General features: G+C 45.4%; 1 protein-coding gene across 3 annotated transcripts in view; it reads left to right on the forward strand.

Annotated features, from left to right (window-relative positions):
• Window positions 1-13255: 13255 nt before the first annotated feature.
• The window catches only part of Ccbe1 (collagen and calcium binding EGF domains 1), a 293738-nt gene continuing 288381 nt past the window's right edge, over window positions 13256-18612 (forward strand). For 2 of the 3 annotated variants that reach the window (XM_029566899.1, XM_017799862.2), the window contains exons 1-2: window positions 13471-13744; window positions 14157-14237. In XM_029566899.1, coding sequence (XP_029422759.1) covers window positions 13611-13744; window positions 14157-14237 — 215 coding nt within the window. In that variant the 5' untranslated portion in view covers window positions 13471-13610. Of the gene's footprint in view, window positions 13745-14156; window positions 14238-18612 lie in introns of all 3 variants that reach the window. The other variant, XM_008840029.3, reaches the window with a different exon arrangement.

Here is an 18612-nt window from a genome sequence, read left to right on the forward strand (position 1 = left end):
AAGCTTCACTGGGGTCCAACCAGATCACTTCACTTCACAGGTCATTCATGTGTAAAAGAGACAAGAAGGGCTGGTTCCAATGGAACTGATGATGGGAACCTCAGACTCTTCCATCTGTACTATGCTGTGCCCTTACCATGGAATGGCATGTGTTCCTTCCTTCATGCATTTGACATGGATTACTTACAAGCACTAGGGAACAAACCCTACCCCAGGTGCTTCAAGGAGAATAAATAAGCTATCTGGCCCTTTTGTTTCTTGACCCAAATTTACTTCTAGATCTTCCTTCCTTCTTTCCTTCCTTCCTTCCTTCCTTTTTAAGTTCTTTCTTTTAAAAATTTTTAACATTTATGTGTGCATGTGTGTGCACATACATGCATACATGTTCCGTGGCATGTGTGTAAAAGTTCCAGGATAATCAGTTCTCTTCTTCTACCACATGGAAATTGAAATTAGATTGTCAGGCTTGGCGGCAAGTACCTTTACCTTTATCTTTACCTTTACCTTTACCTTCACCTACTGAGCCATCTCACTGGCCCAGATCCTTCTTTCATAATAAGTCAAAGATGACAGAAAATGGGTGAAAAAGAACCACTTCTTGGGACCACTTTGTTTGATTGAAAAAAATCAACACTTCATAGTGAATTTTCAGAAAAATAGTATAATAGGCAGGGAGTGCCATGAAGGACCCAGGGCCCTTGCTCAGATTCCCTTCCCCATGCACAGAGTTCTTCCCGTGGGCCTTCTCTGCCACCCAGAGCACCCCACCATCGTCTATAATCAGGACATGGCAAACAACAAAACGCTTTACAAAGTCAAGTCATTCTACCCCACCTGTCCACTCTCTCCCCGTGTAACTGGAAACTAGCTCTCTCATTCTTTAAAAAATTCCTGGAAATTTGAAGCATAGTAAAGCAAAGTCATCCCCTGCATAAGGACAGATTCCAATGATAAGAGGAAGTATTATTAACACAGCCGAATATTTATCATGTGTCAGACACTGTCCTATGTGTTTTAATTGCTTCAGATGAGTTAATTCTCATGGAAGCATTGGAGGAAGACAGGCTATGATTCTGCCAGGAGGTTATGCAATGTACTGAGTCACCTGATGCTACAATTTGAGCCCTGACTCTGGCATGTTGTTAGTTGTCGCCATCAACAACTCATTTCTATATGAAGCATTAGAGCCTTTAAATTTTTCAATTTTTATTTCTTTATTATTTATTTGTTTTGTGTGGTGTATGTATGTGTGTGGTCAGTGTGCATGTGGAAGTCAGAGAACAACTTGCAAAAGTTGGTTCTTTCCTTCCAACCTGTAGGTTCCAGGAATTGAACTCAGACCATCAGACTTGGTGGCACATGTCCTTACCTGCTGAGCCAACTTGCCGGCCCCAGGATTTTTCTTATCTCTAACACCTGGGGTTTGGTGACAGAACTAAAATCAGTTATTTTCACACAACTTTCCTTCCTCCATCTTTTTGACAATGTAAAGCTTGACAACTGCTCTAACTGTACTTTCACTAGTTCAGGCAATAGCTCAGATAAACCTCGAGACTCTGGGAAGTCAGAACTACAGATGTGCTCTGTGAGCCTGAATTCTCCAAGCGTCAGGAGCCTCGCCCACAGGCTGAGGCAAGCAGACTTTATGCTTCTCTTAAGCATAATCCTTTCCTTATGAAGTCTTACAATTAGAAACAACTTCTTTAACAGTATCAAAGTTTAGGTGTCAGGTGGATAGATATCAAGATACTGATTTTAAAAACTCTTGAAGGGTATCATAACCTCGCTATTATTTTATAATACGGGAGCAGAGAGGGCCAACAGATATTGCAAACTGTGAAAATAAAAGCAACCAAGCTTCAAAACTAACAGACACAAGCAGGTGAAGCACACACGCAAGCGAAGCCAGGGATTCCAAGTTCCAGTTCCACACATATCAACTAAATGTGACATGAACATTCTGGGCATGATTGAAGCTGAATCATTTCTAAATTGAAAACAAAGGTGTCCACCTTGAAGATTTGCTCCTTTCCTTTCAACTTATGTGCAAGAACTTATGGAGCATGTCCCCAGGAACTGGATTTAGAAAACCCAAGAGAATTCAAACATGGCCTCAAAGGACCTTATTTCCCCAAGGAACCTCTGGGAAATGGAACCCTCTAGAAAAGAGGAAGATAGGATGGTGCCCAAGACCACAATTATATGGCACCCATATAGCTCTGTCCTGGCCTGTATACTGATCAAGGAAGGGATGTGTGGTGTGCTGGGTAAGAAACGGGCTTGAGGGGCTATGAGAGAGAGTAGTGTTTTAGGGTAGTAGAACAGGCTATTCACTCATGCTGCTCCCAGCCACCACCCAGAAACATGTGTGTTAGGTTCTTTACACTGAAAGAGCAGACGGTTGAAAAAGCTGCACCACTGGGCTGCGTGGAGAAGGGGTTGGCAGGCCACCTGCTCATCCTCACTGAGGCCTGGTGAGTAGATGCTGCTGCATCCTAGCAACCTGACAGTCTATCTAGAAGGAGCTTACCTTCCCTGGCCTGCACCCAGTTGTGTAAGACTGGACTAGAGTCCTTGCCACCCTGCCTTTCTGTTGCCTAGCCCACCAGCCACTGGGACTGCCCATGGCCTCCCAGGATTCTCTGTGTCCTCCCCCTTTTTCTATACCAGGGCCACAGTTCTAGCTACTTCTTGTTCAGCCGGCTGCTCTCCATTTCAACCCTCAATTCATCTTTTTCTTGAGCCTTGGGACCTGTAGCATACAAAAGATAAGTAGAGTGAGCCACACATTCCATTTTAATTTGCCATTGTCCTCATTAAAGTAAAAAGAAGCAGATAAAGGTAATCTTAGTAACAAATTGTATTAAGCCAGAAATATCTACAATATCCACCTAAAAATGTTATCAAATACTGAATGGATTCTTTGCATACTGAGTCTTTAAAATTACACAGGTATACCGATCATGTACTTCACTAGAGACCTATCACATTTTGTGTGCTCAATTGCTGCAGGTTGCCAGTCCCACAGACTGAATAGCACAGTTCTAAGTGTAGCTCAGCCCTAGAGAATCTTCCAAAGTCCATCAGTGACAACCCCTACTTTCCCACCTTCTGCAAGAGAGGCTTCAAACTTCTTATCTACTGCCCTTTCTTACAACATCAGTGTTTGACACTCTGAGTTCCCACCATACCAAAGTTCTAGTGGGGTCCAGCCTGTGCCAGACTGGACAAGCCTCTACGGAGATAAAGCCTTGCTTTCCTCTCCTATAGTGGGAGAACAGTTGCTGCTACCACGTCGATCAATGGCAGCAACACATGGGCATTGACATCATGAAAACAGAACAGCCTTCATTTCGGGCAGCAGGTAAGGAGACACAGCATGAAGGAGCAAGAAGGGTCAGAACAGAGGCCCAGTGCAGCCGCACAGGTCAGGCCCATGGGATCTGCTGGAAAGACTTTGAAGCCAGAAGCACAGAGCTTACAGGCTGCTTTAGATTTGTGAAAACTTGCAAAATAAACAGTTCTAAGCAAAATATTTTCACAGATCCTGAGGTCACTCTAGGACAGCAGAAAGATAAGGTAAGAACTAAAGTAAGCCTTAAAAACAAAGGCAGAAAGACAGGGAGAAACCTCAAAGGGGAGATCAGACGGAGGAGGGCTCTGAGGGAGACCATCCAGAAGATGGACATGAGGTGGGGGGGGGGGAGTCAGACACAGAGTAGATGGGACCTGATAAAAGACAGCTTGGGGAGGGAGAGGCTTAAGCAACTGAGAATTGAAAACAGGAGATAAAGAAAAGTACAGAGGTGGATGAGTGGCTAGTTATAGAATTCCTCAGCCTCAGCTCCTTTCACATCTTGAATCAGCCTCCTTGCTGTGTCGGGGAGGGGCAGCTGTAGCAAGGTAGGATGGCTGGACGTCTCGCCTCTGCCCACAAAATGCTTGGAGTAAAGGCATCTCCCCCAGATGCCTTCAGACATTACTAAATGTCCATTGGTAATAAAATTGTGCCTACCACCCCAGTCAATATCGTAGGATTCAGGGGGAAGAAATAGGATTGGGGGAGGGGGAGGAAAACAAAAATAGCAGGAAGAAAACAACAGGAAAAAAAGACAGTGAAGCCTGGAGCTAGAATATTCAGGATGGTCTGACCACAGGAGGAATGGTAGCCAAGATGCCCGATGATGGAGAATGGGTAGAGAGGCACGCAGACATGGGGAGAAAAAGCCCAATGGACACAAAGGACCATGATTGGAAGGGTGACACCAGTCTGAGGAGAGACGGACTTGAGAATTGTTGCTTGGAGGGTTCATTGACGGGTTACTGACATGCAGGGCGGGGGCCATTAGTCTTCTATCAGTATGTGAGATTCTAGAGCCAAATCCATGTCAAATTGCCTGAGCATGACTTTCAGGCTCATTATAATTATACCACAGATAAATGTTGGAACTGAACGCGAAGCTTCCAAAGGGCTCAGCTTGCTTTCTGATTAATGATCATGACGCTCATCAGAGGTTTGAAACTGGGTAAACATCCCAAAGAGATACACTCAGGTCTAAACATCACTGATCAAGCAGAAAAAAGGCAAACAATTACCCCAATCGTGCAAGCAAACAGGGATGTGTGCCAACGAGTGGAATAAACCAAGTCAGCTTATTTTATCTGGCATTCCTTTGGGATTTTGCACTGTTGGTAAAGATGAGGACTGAAGGAGGCCAAACCATGCTGATCTCAAACCATCCACTGCAGAAAGAGCCTGGGATGTATGTGTTCTTAGGGATGGATTTGGGGGAGAAAGAAGGAGATAGGAGAGGGGAGGGGAAAAAGGAGAAGGAGAAGGACAGAGAGAGAGAGAGAGAGAGAGAGATTCAAAACAACTATGGATTGTTTATATTTTACATGTATGAGTGTTTGGCCTACATGTATGTAAGTACACCCATTCATGAAATGATTGCAGAGGACAGAAGAAGGTATTAGATCTCCTGGAACTGGAGTTATAGATGGTTGTTAGCCACCAGGCAGGTGGGTGCTGGGAACCAAACCTAAGTCCTTTGCAAGAGCAATCAGTGCTCTCAACTGCTGAGTTATCTCTCTAGCTCCTTCCTCTATTTTTTCTGGATTTCAAAATAACAGTTTCTAACCTGAAGGAAGTTCCCTAGGAGTATGCCAGACTGTGAACTTTCCAAAGCATTTTGTCTGTGTATTTCTTTTTGGTGAAAAACACGTTCCTGACTGCTTCTATCATCTGCGAGCTTCAGGATGAGTTCAAGTCTGGCAAAGACCTCTTCAGGTCAAGGAATGGGACTCAAAGGATTCTTGGCCAAAACATCAGAAGTTCAAGAGCGATGAAACATGATCGCACTCTTTATGAGCCAGCAATCGATCATCAGCCTGTCTTCACAAGGACCAGTCCAGTGATACAGCTCAGTGCTGCAGCAAAGAGGGGTCAGTTAGCACACAAAAGTGAGTGTTTACCACAGCTGTGGTTGACATCAAACCATAGAAGGAGGATGATGCCTAAGCAGGAAACACAACAGACTCTCTGCCCTGTGGCCACAGTGCTGGGCATTTGTTCCTGGGCAAACATAGGGCATACAAGCAAGCAACCCGGAGGCTCACTTATCCAAATGGTAGACTAATGTAGGGTTGGAAACACAGTGTGTAGAGCCAAAACCACTGTATCTTGGGCATTTTGTTAGAACCACTGCCTCTGTTTCCTCACCTCAAAATTCAGGGAATAACAACAGAGGATTGCAGTGAGGATTAGATGAAGCAATGCCTGGGAAGTGCACAGAACCATGTCTCCGGGTACCAAGTCCTCCAGAAGTATTTGTTGTTGTCATTGTTCTTTGTGCCAAATTCTTCTAAAACTATCATCTATCAGTAGCTTGCAGGAATGTAGCTTTCTTAGCATTATGTCATAAACAGGCCTTTATTTGGGTTAAGAAACATATTCTACATTCCACTAGAATATGGCAATCTTTAACCTGAATGCTAAGATTTATACAATATGGATGGCTATGTTTAAAAAATATTATTTTGTTTTGTTTTGTGGTACTGGAGATTGAACTCAGGGTCTTGTATATTCTAGGCAAGCACTGTACCAATGAGCTATACCCACAGCTTTTATTTATTTATTCATTCATTTATTTACTAATTTATTTATTTATTTATTGACAATCTCACTGTGTAGCCCTGGCTTATTTGGAACTTCATTATGTGGACCAGGCTGGCTTCTAACTCACAGAGATTCACCTGCCTTTGCCTCCCAAACTCTGGGATTAAAGGTGAGCACCACCATGCCCCATTATTTATTTTGAGACAGGGCCTCACTCTTTCCAAGTTGGCTTTGAACTCAATTTGTAGCCCAAGCTGGCTTTCAATTTACAGCACTCCTGCCTCTGCCTCCAAAGTAGACAGGATTACAAACCTGAGCCACCAAGTCTAGCTTGTTTCTTTTAAACCTGAGTGCTCTTCTGGAAGATAGTAGACTCCTTATACAGGCCCTTTACCTTGCTACAAACTCTCCAGTTGTCTTCCAGTCAAAAGAGCTCACCTGCTGGGCAAAGTGCAGAGACTGAGCAGGTACTCAGCATGCATAAGGCCCTGGGATTAATCCTCCTGTCCCTGTACCTGAAAAAAGCTCAACAGAAAATAACTCATTCATGGGTAGATTTGAAGAGTATCTTAAGGCTGGGGCTGTAGCTCAATGTAGCACTTGTCTAGTATACATGAAATCCTAAGTTCAATCCCCAATTGAACTCCTGGAGAGAGAGAGAGAGAGAGAGAGAGAGAGAGAGAGAGAGAGAGAGAAACACAGCTAAGACAGACAAGCTGCTTACCTGCCAGATTATGTGGTCTCTAACCCCTGACTCCACATCCAGAGCCCTTTCCACTCTAGTATTCTAGAACTAATCACAGATGGGTTTAACTAATCATTCCCTGAACACAACTGAACCATGATTTGTTTTAAAATCAGTAGAACCCAGACAGAAGTGTTCAGAAGCCCAGCTATTCTCTAAGGGGAAGTGTATACATTCCATTTTTTGGCAATGGTTATTGTACTTGACTTACTCAGGGCCTTGGTCATTCTGTGAGATCTAATAAAGCACAATGTTAATCCCAACAATGTCAATTCTGTTACTTAGAATAGGCAGTCCTGTGACAGGGTCTCTGTTCATAGTCATTTGACAAAGCAAATTTATTGTTAAAAGCAAATTAAGTGAGACAAGGTGGGATGAAAAACATGACTGAGACAGGATTAGGTTTCATTTATGATCTCTGGCATCAGGCTTGTTATGTATGCCATTTATCTTTCCAATAACCCTATGAGCTAAATAGTGCAATTCCTACTTATGGATAAACTGAGTCTCTGGAGGATTAAGCAAGATGATCAGGGTTTCAGAGCGATTAGGTAGGCAAACTAAATTTCAATCTTATGCACACATTAGAGGTGTTTGCTTGCTTGCTTATTTCTTGGTCTTTTTGGACAGGATCTGTCCTGTAGCTCCAGCTGGTCTGGAACTTGCTATGTAGACCCCACTCTGCCTCCCGAGTACTGGAATTAAAGATGTGTCACCACACCTGAGTTTCAGATATGAGTTTTAGGACTAGGTTCTTGTCATTCACAATGCTATTTCTCTAAGCCGACTTTTTTAAAAAAGGGAAGTAAGGTCAACTTTATATCCAGAAAGAAAGAGTGTTTTTACTTGTAGTAAGTACGCATATTGTGCAGGTATGAACACTATAGTTTCGTGTGTGTGTGTGTGTGTGTGTGTGTGTGTGTATTTTTAATACGTATTCCTATTTTATTCGTATGTATTTCTGTGTGGCTGTATGTGCACATATGTGTGCTGGTGCCCACGAAGACCAGAAGCAGGTGTTGGAATCCTTGGAGCTGGAGCTACAGGGAATTGTGAGCCACCTGATATAAGTGCTGAGATTTGAACTCTGGTCCTCGTGATTGAGCAGCAAGCACTCTTAACTGCTGTTATAATTTATTCCACCATAAAAGATATCCTGATGGACTGGGGCTGTATCTCAGATAATGCACTTGCCTAGCATGAGCCAAGTCCTGGCTTAATCCACAGAACTATGTGGGGAAAGAGATAGGTTAGCTCAGGTCAGAAAAGTATTATTCCTTGCTTAATTTGACATAGGGTCTCATGTAGCTCAGGCTGCCTCAGACTCATCATGTAGCCAAGAATGACCTTGGACTTTTGATACTCCTTCCTCTATCTCCCAAATGCTGAGATTACAGGCATGTTCAACCATAAATGGTTTTTGCAGTGCTAGGGACAGAATTGAGGACTTTATGCATACCAGGCAAGTACTCCACCAATGGAGTTACTTGACCAGCTCCTCAGATCAGAAAGATTTAGATCTGCATTCATCTTACTGTCAAATCGGCTTGATATAATGAGACTTTTGTACAGCTCGTAAGTATTAAATATCTCTTTCCCTCATTGAATCAAGGGACATAAACAGGGTCAGTTCTGGAAGAATAAAACAGAGAAGTTGGCATTGGGATGGAAGGCATCCAAGGGATCAGCTCACAGATTCTGAGATGACGCTAATGCTCTTTTCTAGAAAATAATCAAAGATTTACAGCATAGGCCAGCAGCCCTGTGCCTGCTGTTGGCCCCGCATCCTTTGTTTATGCTTGTGGAGACTGCAAGAAGCCACTGCAGCTATATGTTCCGCAGCCCCAATAGTGTCCAAAGGAGTTGCAGAATGGAGTAGTGAGAACACAGTTCTCTAACCAAAACACCTACAGCTCTGACCGGCTGAGGAGATGGATGATTCCTGTTGTTGCAAGGACATACTCCTTGGGCAAAAATCCTGGACTCCTACACAGGAGACAATGAGTGAGTGTGTGTGCATTCAAGAACAAATCTGCTACCCAAATCACATGGATAATTTTTCTTAATATTCTTAAGACAAAGTTTCTCTCTTTTAAAAATAGTCTGCACATTATTTTTTCCAGTGGTCTAACGTTTTACTTCAAAATTTTGCAAAAAATGTGTGATTCTATCATGGACACTGCCTTTTCGTTCTGTGTTGGGGGAAGATTTTAGGAGTAGAGCTTCAGTAAACTTCAGAGCCCATGCAAGTTTAAACTAAGGCTGGCTTAGTGCGGAGGCAATGGACACACCCTACCACGGCTTTAGAACCTGCTTACTGCATACGGATATTTCAACTCTTCTTGCCCCAAGCAATCCCTCACAATGGTGTGCAGACTAGAACACTTTTACACCTTTAAGGTGTAACCATAATTCTCTAAGCTGACCTGGCTATGTGTCAATCAAAACTGAAACTGAAAGATAGCTCTTAGGGCAATCTGCTTATTTTAGAGACATCTTATCCTCTGCTGGTTGTTCACAGTACATGGTGAACTTAACTCACCTTAACTTGTCTTGTTTCTATGGAAAGGCCTTCACCTTATAGTCAGGTCATCCTGTTACATTTCAGGGAAACCAATGGGGGAAAAAATCTGTCATTTTCTTTTTTTTTTTACTTAAATTTTTTGTATTTATTATGATTGTGTCTGTGTATGTGGTAGGGGGTGTGCCACAGCAGGTGTGTGGAAAGTCAGGAGGAAACTTTGTGGAGTTGGTTCTGTCCTTTTATCTGTATGTGGGTTCTGTGAAGCAATCTCAGGTTGCCAGTCTTGTGAGGCAAGTGCCTTTTACCCATTGAGCTATTTTACCAGCCTTGTCATTAAAAAAAGATTTTACTTTATGTGTATGAGTGTTTGGTTACATGGTATGTATACCATGTGTGCCCCCAGAGGTCAGAAGAATGCATCACATTCCCTGGAGCTGGAGTTACAGACAGTTGTTAGACACCGTATGGGTACTGGGAACCAAGCCTGGGTCCTCTGCAAGATCAGCAAGTGCTCCTAACCACTGAACCATCTCTTCAGCCCCCGTCATTAAAAAAAATACTTTATTTATCATTTTTATTTTATGAGTATGAATGTATTGCCTGCATGTGTGTAAGTGTACCTGTGCCATACAGTATCCACAGAGGTCAGAAGAGAGTGTCAGATCCCCTGGAACTGGAGTTATAGATGGTTATTAGCCACCACCATATGGGTGCTGGAAATCAAACCTGGGTCCTCTGCAAGAGCAGCCAGTGCTCTTAACTGCTGAGCCATCTCTCCAGTCCCCTCCCCTACCATTTTTTAAAAGAGTAATTTATAAGCTTTTTCTTAACTCTTATAGTTGATCATGTAAACATCCTGAACTGACTTCTGAGGGCCCGAGAGCTGACTGTGATCTGCTTTAAATGTAGTGCAGGACTCTGCTATTACAGTCTGCCAGTTAACATCCCTTTGGGTTCATTTTTCCACCCTGCTTTTTTCTTTTGCCCGAACTTCTCTGTCCAACTTTGCATTATAGCATGGATGGTCACACTATCAACCTCTCTTTTCTAATTCTTTGCTAATTTGATCCAGAAAGCTGGTGATATCTTTAAAACTGACTACTTGGGCTTCATTTGGAAGGGTATATTCTGCCTAGTTTTTCCTTTTCCTTTGTCTTCACTTTACTGTTGAGTGCTGGCCTCTCTATTCTCCAGCATGCCAAACTTGCTGGCCCCTAAGCAGCTTTTAGCATCTCTGCTTAGAATACCTGTTTCCCCAGGATGTAACCTACAGCACATACTGTACACTAAAGCTCTCTCATCATAGCATGGGCCCCTAGGACATGGTAAATTATAAAACCATCCAATTTCTGGTTTGCTTTAGGGCAGCTAAGTCTATATAGAAAACACTGCACAGTGGTATGCTGAAAGAAATTACCACACAGCATCTTCCAACGAGTGTTAGGTTCCTACTGTTAATCTTTGCAACACTCCTGTGTAAGGAGCCAGGGGCAAATTCTCTCATGCCAACTGTTCACAGATGAAGGAATAGGGCAGCTCAGTGGGGCAGGCCTGAATTGTGCAGGGAGGTAGAGAGAGTATGAATCTGAAGCCCCCCCCCCCCCCCAAGAATCCTTCCACACGCTGCCTCAGTACTGGCAACTTCTATCCAGGCTTCAGCCTGTACTCATGCAGATTTGTCTCTGGTGGAACTGTCCAACTTTTCACAGACAAGTATAGGGTTATCCACTGCTCCTTCCACTTAGCCCAGCACACCAAGGCAAACAAACTCCAGGCCTGTAGACATAGGGTACTCAAAAGGTAGCTACTGCTCCTCTCTGGCTGAGATCCTCTCCAGGTCAGTTTGGGTTGTTTACTTGGCTGAGAGCACTCAATGTACGAACCAAAGATAAGGAGATGGTAACACAGGCTGTGACATTAGCTTAGTATCATACAGTTGTGTATAATTATCTCTGCTTTTATCTTTGGGGTTTTGTTTCATTTGTTGTTAGTGTTTTGTTTTATTTTGTCTTGCTTTGTTTTGTTTTGAGACAGAGTCTCACTCTGCAGCCCAGGCTGACCTCAAACACTCCATCCTCTTGCCTTAGCCTTCCAAGTACAGGGATTACAGGAGTGTGCTACCACGATAGGTAAGTACTATTGAATGCAGTCAGTGACTAATCTCCTATATCATGGTCTACTGTTTGTAGAACTAACATCCAATATGTAACAGTAAAATACAAATGGGTGAAGATGAAAAAGAAAACATAGCAAGTTATTAAAACAGAACAAGTGATCAAATGTATTGTAAGCTCTGGAATGAGTTCATTTTTCATGTGCTTATCAAAGTCTCTCCTTAGGAATAAAAATGACTGCTTTGAATAGATTCCTATGTGTCCAGAAACCTAAAAGCTAGAAACCCAAAACCTCGGTTTCTGTGCAATGCAAGGATTTATGCTAAACATGATGAACTGATGTCTAGGGAGCACTCAATAGATGCCAGGCACGGTGCAAAAATGCTTTATATACATCAGTTCATCTTAGTACTTATGAAAATGGGGGTACGTCTCTCCATTTTACAGGAGAATTAAGGCCATTTCAGAAAGGTTAGTTTCCTGGGATCACTCGCTAAGAAACCATTACCTGGGTTTGAATCCAGGTTCTTTTTTGATCCCATGAAAGTGACTCTCAAGTTCTGCAAGGCGCTGGAGTGTCTTCTGAATGACCAGGTGAAAGTTAACATGTGCATCAACTAGTCACTGCATGGTCTTCATTTCTGTTTAAGTTTTGCAAGGAAAAAAAAACTACTTGACTGAATTAACAGATGAGATGCATAGGTGTGAGGGATATTGGGAGGGCCAAATAAAATCCTGACTGTGGGACCTTTGAAAACTACAAAACATTCTGTCAAATAAGGCATAAGGATGACACGTCAATGAAAACGGCAGGCTGCAGGTGATGTGATAATTTTCAGCTGGCCTGCTATATAGTCCAAAACATCTGCTCACCCAGCCCATGTGCACACCTGTAGTCTGTGACCAAACTACCTTCTCTCTTTTGTGGCCTGAGCCACAGAACACAAAACTGCTAGTGATTGAGCAAACAACTTCGTGTTTTTCTGCCTTACTTCTGGGCCAGGATAACTTCCTTGGTCTTGTGGTTCACATTTCTATTACGAATTTCTCTTAAACAAAAATATTAAATTGCAGTAGCATTCAGATGCGATTGGGGTCTCTTCCTGATTTCCGTGTTGTCCATAAACACGGCCTCGGGAACTGGCTGGTTGATGGACAGGTTGATTCTGCAAGCCTCCCACGTGGCAACAAACGTCTCCTGTGATCCCCAAGGCCACGCGGCCCCCAAAACTTAGGGACCCCAGGTTTCTCCAGTAAGTCCCAAGGCCACGTGACCCGAGTTGTGTCCCGCGGTTCTCCAACGTGTTTTTCAGCTCTGATGTGTGCGGTGTGAAAAGTTATGTGGAAGTGGCCCTGGACACTGCGATATGAAACTCAGAACCACCCGGTGAGAATTTCTCGTTTGATCAGAACTTCAGGTAGGAAGAAAACCGTGGCAAGGTTTATGGAGGAATGAAACTCCTCTGAGAGAGTTTGATGAAGACTGCCCTTTATCGCGAGTGCTGTTTCACGTTTGGAAGGGCCGTGTGGGGAGCCCTGTGGCCTTTCCACCTCTCCTTCCTCCACATTGGACTAGAAAAAAAAACTGGGACAACGGAAAAGCACCGCGAAGGTCCTCAAGGGCGAAGGGCAAACATTAGCTTGACCCTGGGCTATAGAAGTTAACTGACAACAAGAAGGAAGCTTATTAACCCCGCTCCTCTTCGCTCCCCGGGTGACAGCAGGCAACTCCTCCTTCTAGGCGTGTGACCTTGGTGCAGAAATGCAAACGAACGAGCGCCTGCTTCCTCATCCTTCCCTTCTCTCTCAGAGGAGGAAGAGGGAAGAGCGGAGGGCGCCACCCCAAGTCAAGTCCAGACAGTTTGGGACTGCGGTGTGAATGTCTGGAAGAGACTCCCGGGACTGAGCTTCCTCGAGCTTGCCGGGCACGCAGGTTCTCCTTTGACGAGCTTGACTCGCAGCGGGATCCCGCAGTCTTCGTGCGGCGCAGGTGGTGCAAACGCCCCTGCTCTCTCGCGCCCCCTGCTGGCAAAAGGGAAGGCGGCGGCGGAGCCGCAGGGCACAGGGCAGGGACCGAGCGCCGGCTCTGGGAAGAAGAGAGCGTCCCTGATGGTGCCGCGGCCTCCTCCGAGTCGGGGAGGAGCGGCCAGGGGGCAGCTGGGCAGGAGCCTGGGGCCGCTGCTGCTGCTCCTGGCGCTGGGACACACGTGGACCTACCGAGAGGAGCCCGAGGACCGCGACAGGTAAGGGCCACCAGCCCCAGCGGAGGACGCGCTCCGTGGGCGCCGGGCTGGCGGGGTGCGGGCTGTCCCCTGTCGCCGATCCGCAGGTCCCGGCTCGCAGGGACACCGGCAGGGTGCTCAGCTGCCCGTGCGACTTCCAACTCCGCTGGCGGGAACAGCCTCGGCGCTCCAGGCTGCGTTCCGGACGCTGGCTGTCCCCCGCCCTGCTCCTGTGCCCAGCTTCCCTAGAGCTCCTTGTCGCTTGAGACTGGGATTGCCTGGGGCTGGGACCCTCTCCTGGCTCGTCCCTGCCGTCGGAGTCCCCTTGGGGACCAGTGGCAGCCCGGTGCGCCTGGACGCGGCTCCCAGCGTGCACACTGCACAGTCCCCGTGACCTTCAACCAAGTTTCCTCTCCGACTTGTGTTTTCGTAGAGAAGTCTGTTCAGAAAACAAGATCGCGACGACCAAATACCCGTGTCTGAAGTCTTCAGGGGAGTTGACCACGTGCTTCAGGTAAGACTGGGGTTCTACCGAGTCCACCCAGCTGGATGGGCAGGCGCGCCGCTGCAAAGCAGGACCCCTGGCTGCGTTTGTGCTGCGGGGTGCTGGGTGCACGCTCCTCGGTGCCAACCCTTGTGTGCTCATGGGCAAGAAGGAGCAACTGAGTTTGCCTACAGTGTGTGCAGGAGATCTGTACTGCTTATTGAAAAACTTGTGCGGTGGTGGAGGTCGGAGAGAAAAAGTTTGCAAGGGGAGTGGATCGGACGGTGGATGTCCACAGTGGGCCATTGTGAAGACGGATGGCTACCCTCGCATTTGCATTTTGTTTTGAAAATACAGTCAGCAACAAGGAAATACTTGGCACTTGGCTGGCTTTTGACCTTGTACTTGCTAGGACAGAATGTATCCCTGTCACAGTCTCTGTGAGCAAAACGTCCTATGTGTGTGGGGGGGGCGCGTCAATGGAGTAGTTGCTTTGCCTGAAAAACAAACATCAAAAATGTTGAGACTCAAGGAAAGCCCTGATCTCTCTGAATATACGTTCTTCGGATCTACCTGGGGATTGTCAGTTACCTGGGGTCTTGTTAAAATTAAGCAGGGCATAGGGCCAGGGAATGTAGTTTGAAAATGCTTCCCAGGTGGGTCCTCATCCCAGCAGGGGGTAAAAATGCCGGGGTCCCATCCCCAAGAAGAAAATTTGGTTCCCTGCTTGTAGGTTTTTGGAGTGGAAGGATAATTTGGTTTTTGAATCACTGAATCCTTGATTTCTGTTCCAGTCTCCCAGGGGATATAGGAGACACACGCCCCTAAACATCTATTGGCTGTGTGATTTTTAAAGATTACCATGCAGGCTCTGTGATAACATACCAGACTGAGAACCAGCACTGACTGAGCACCAGGAGGTAACTAGTGTGCAGTGCAAAGTAATAGAAATCTCCAGAATACTTGAAAGAAAGTTTTTCTTTATGCTATGGCTAAGGAACCAACCACAATGCTTTTGGCTGCAAGAAACTTTCTTCCATATACCCAAGGCTCAAGTGGAAAGCAGTTCCAGGGCAAGTCAGTTTAGTACAATCAGCTGTATGGTGCTTTGGCAATGAGAATGGAATGACAGCTATCACACAGTGAATCATTTGTCACCTAAGTGAAGCTCAGCCTGGGAAAGGCTGTCTGCTCCTGCAGGTGAGGGTGTAAGGAGTTGAACACTAGCCTGGACATGAGTTAGTAGAGGATGAAGGGGTATGTTTCATTGTCAGGCAAAGAATCAAAGGTGAATTGGGTGAGCAAGGTCAGCCAGCTGGTGAAATGACTTGGTGGTACCAGCACCTGGTTGCTTCCTGGCTCTGGCCCTGAGTTTCATCCACTTGACCACAGTTATTTCATAGGACATGTTGTTTTCCTATCACTGCTGTATAAAACTTCTGATTTAACATGGAAAGTGTTCCTGAGATGGTTTGCTCATTTGTTCAGTCCCCAAAGGTCAACCGTCACATAAATCAGTGACAGTTACAGAACGCATGCCAGGCTTTCAGAAACCATCGGTGCCTGATGATTCTATTTGTTACGCTCTTGCTGCCAACTTTTCCAGATTTCTTAAAGTAGTATGGTATTTCGCTTACCCTATCTCAACTGGAGACATTAGCCTTTCTTAGCACGTATATAAGCTAACCATTTATCCAATGACTCGGCCTGTAAGATCTAGTGCAGGGGATGCTGTATAAGGGGAAGAGTAAAGAATTTTAATTGGTACAGTGGGAGAAGTTGTTTCAGCTTGAGAAAGTGGCAATGGTCTCCGTACGTGCTAACAGCATTGTTGTTTTGGTTTTTTGAGATAGGGTTTTGTTGTGTGGGCCACTCTGGTTTTGAACTCAAGATCCTATTGCCTCTGCATCCAAACTGCTGGGATTATAGGTATAAATCGCTACTATGCCTGGATGGTATTGTTTATACATTTGTTAATTTCTTTATGGAAATTCTAGGTATATTCTGTTGGCCTTATGCTATTATTTGTTTAGTTTTGTTGTTTGAGAACAGGGCCTTACTCTGTATCTCAGGCTGGTCTCTGGTTTTCAACTCACAGTGATCCTCCTCGTCCAGCCTCCCAAGTGCTGGATTATAGGTGTATGTGTATGCCACCATGCCTGAGTGTTTTTTATAATTTACTAATCTCTAAAAGCAAGTTGACAGTTGCTTTTTTTGGTTTTTGAAGTCAAGGATGCTATAAGACCCTGGGGTGGGAGCTCTGATTGTCCTCATCCTGTAGCCCTTCTTGCATCAATTGTGGCCTGGTGACCGCCATGTCATCGACAGGGTAGACTCTCAGGCCTCTTCCTAGGCCTGCTGAGTCAGGCTCTGTATCTAAATGAGGTGGGTGTTAAAGCTTGAGGAGATTTCCACCCTGGAAATCAAGGACTTTGACCCCAGACATGGTACAAACCCATTTGGCCAGATCCTCAGTGGTATGGAGGCCCCTGCAGTTAACTGAACAGCTAGTGCTTTCTGGTGCATTAGCCCTGAGAGGAGAGGCACCAAAAGCCTGTGGGGAAGCACACTCGTCCAGGGTTCTCCTCAAGTTATAAGCACCCTGGTGCTACTGCCTGGGACCCTTCAGAGCAGGGAAAAGTCTACTCTCTCCCTGGTGTCTGGTGGATGATTTTCAGCACAAACGAAAGGACTCTGAGCTCACTGAAGGGATCTGTTTTTATTTTTATTTTTATTTTGTGTGTATGAGTCTATTGCCTGCGTGTATATAAGTGCACCCATGTTGTGCAATGCCTGAGGAGGACAAAAGAGGGCGTCGGATCCCCCTGGAACTAGAGTTACAGATGGTTGTTAGCTGCCATGTGGGTGCCTGGATTTGAACCTAGGTCCTCTGCAAGAACAGCCTTAACCACTGAGCCAGTCCCCAAGGTATCTTTTTGTTTATTTATTTTAAAATTGTATTTATCATTTTTATTTTATATGTATTGCCTGCACCTGTGTCGTACAGTGCCCATGGAGGTCAGAAGAGGGTGTCAGATCACCCTGGAACTGAAGTTATGGACAATTCTTAGCTGCCATGTGGGTGCTAAGAATAGAACTCTGGTCCTCTGCAAGAGCAGCCAGTGCTCTTAACCACTGAGTCATCTCTCCAGCCTGGGATACGTTTTTTAGAGGTCCTTGTTGGTACGGGAAGTAGATAAGATACTAAAGAGAGTACAGTAGAGACATAAATCTGATCTGCCATTGTACTCCAAAATATAATTTAGCTAAGAGGTCGATTCAGAACAGCTATCATCATGGATACCTGTGCTGGATAGCTTTAGTGTCAACTTGACACACCTGGGTTGAGGGATCCTCAATTGGGGAATTGCCTTCATTGGACTAGGCTATGGCCATGTCTGAGGGGCATCTTCTTGATGAGTGATGGGGAGGGCCCAGCCCACTGTGGGTGGTGCCACCTCTGGGCAGGTGGGCTTGTGTTGCATAAGAAAGCAAGCTGACCAGGGGTCAGGGAAGCAAGCCAGTAAGCAGAGTTCCTCCATGGCCTATGCTCCAGGTCCTGCCTCCAGGTTCCTGCCTGAGTTCCTACCTTGGGCTCCCAGATGAACTGTGACCCAGGATATGTAAACTAAATTAACCATTTCCTCCCCATGTTGGTATTGGTCAGAGTATTTTGTCACAGCAATGGAGAGACAAACTAGGAGAAAAATTGGTACCAGAGAGTGGAATATTGCTGTGACAGACCTGACCTTGGTATTTTTAGGAGGATTGTGGAAGCATTCTGAACTTTGGGCTGGAAAAGCCATTGAGTGCTCAGAGTTTGTTGCTGTGGAGCTTGGAATAGTTATGTTGAAAGAGTTGTGGACGATGGAGACCTGGCTTGTGGAGCTTCAAAGGGAAGCAGGATGTTCGTGTAGGATTTTGGATTGAGAATCTGTGGGTCCTAGTTGGCTGGGGCTGAAGAATCAGCTGTGATTAAGACACCAGAACCTGAAGCAAAACTTTGCTTTACTGGGACAATTGATGCTGGTTAGCTGGGGCTGAAAAATCACCTATAAGTAACAAGAGATCAGCATTACTGAGGTGAAAGCTTCTGGCAGGTATTACCTCCGGGTCAGCACACTGAGGGGAACCAAGCCTCCATCTCAAGCTAGAAGCAGGACTTGGTAATGTGTAAGAGTCTCCTTCATGGTTCTGATGTTGAAAGTGTGAAGGGGTCACAGAGAGCAGCTGAGGCTTGGCACTCTGAGAGGCCAGGAAAGGCCATAGGTGAAAGTGCAGCTTCAGTTGCAGTGAAGACCCCAGGATTGAAGGGGTGTCATGGAGAGAATCTGAGGCTTTGCACCCCAAGAGTCAAGAAGAGGACATTGGTGAAGGTGTAGCCTCAGTTTCAGTGGAGACCCCA

This window comes from Nannospalax galili, unplaced genomic scaffold (assembly GCF_000622305.1).
Source record: "Nannospalax galili isolate Female #2095 unplaced genomic scaffold, S.galili_v1.0 scaffold819, whole genome shotgun sequence".
NCBI lineage: Eukaryota > Metazoa > Chordata > Mammalia > Rodentia > Spalacidae > Nannospalax > Nannospalax galili.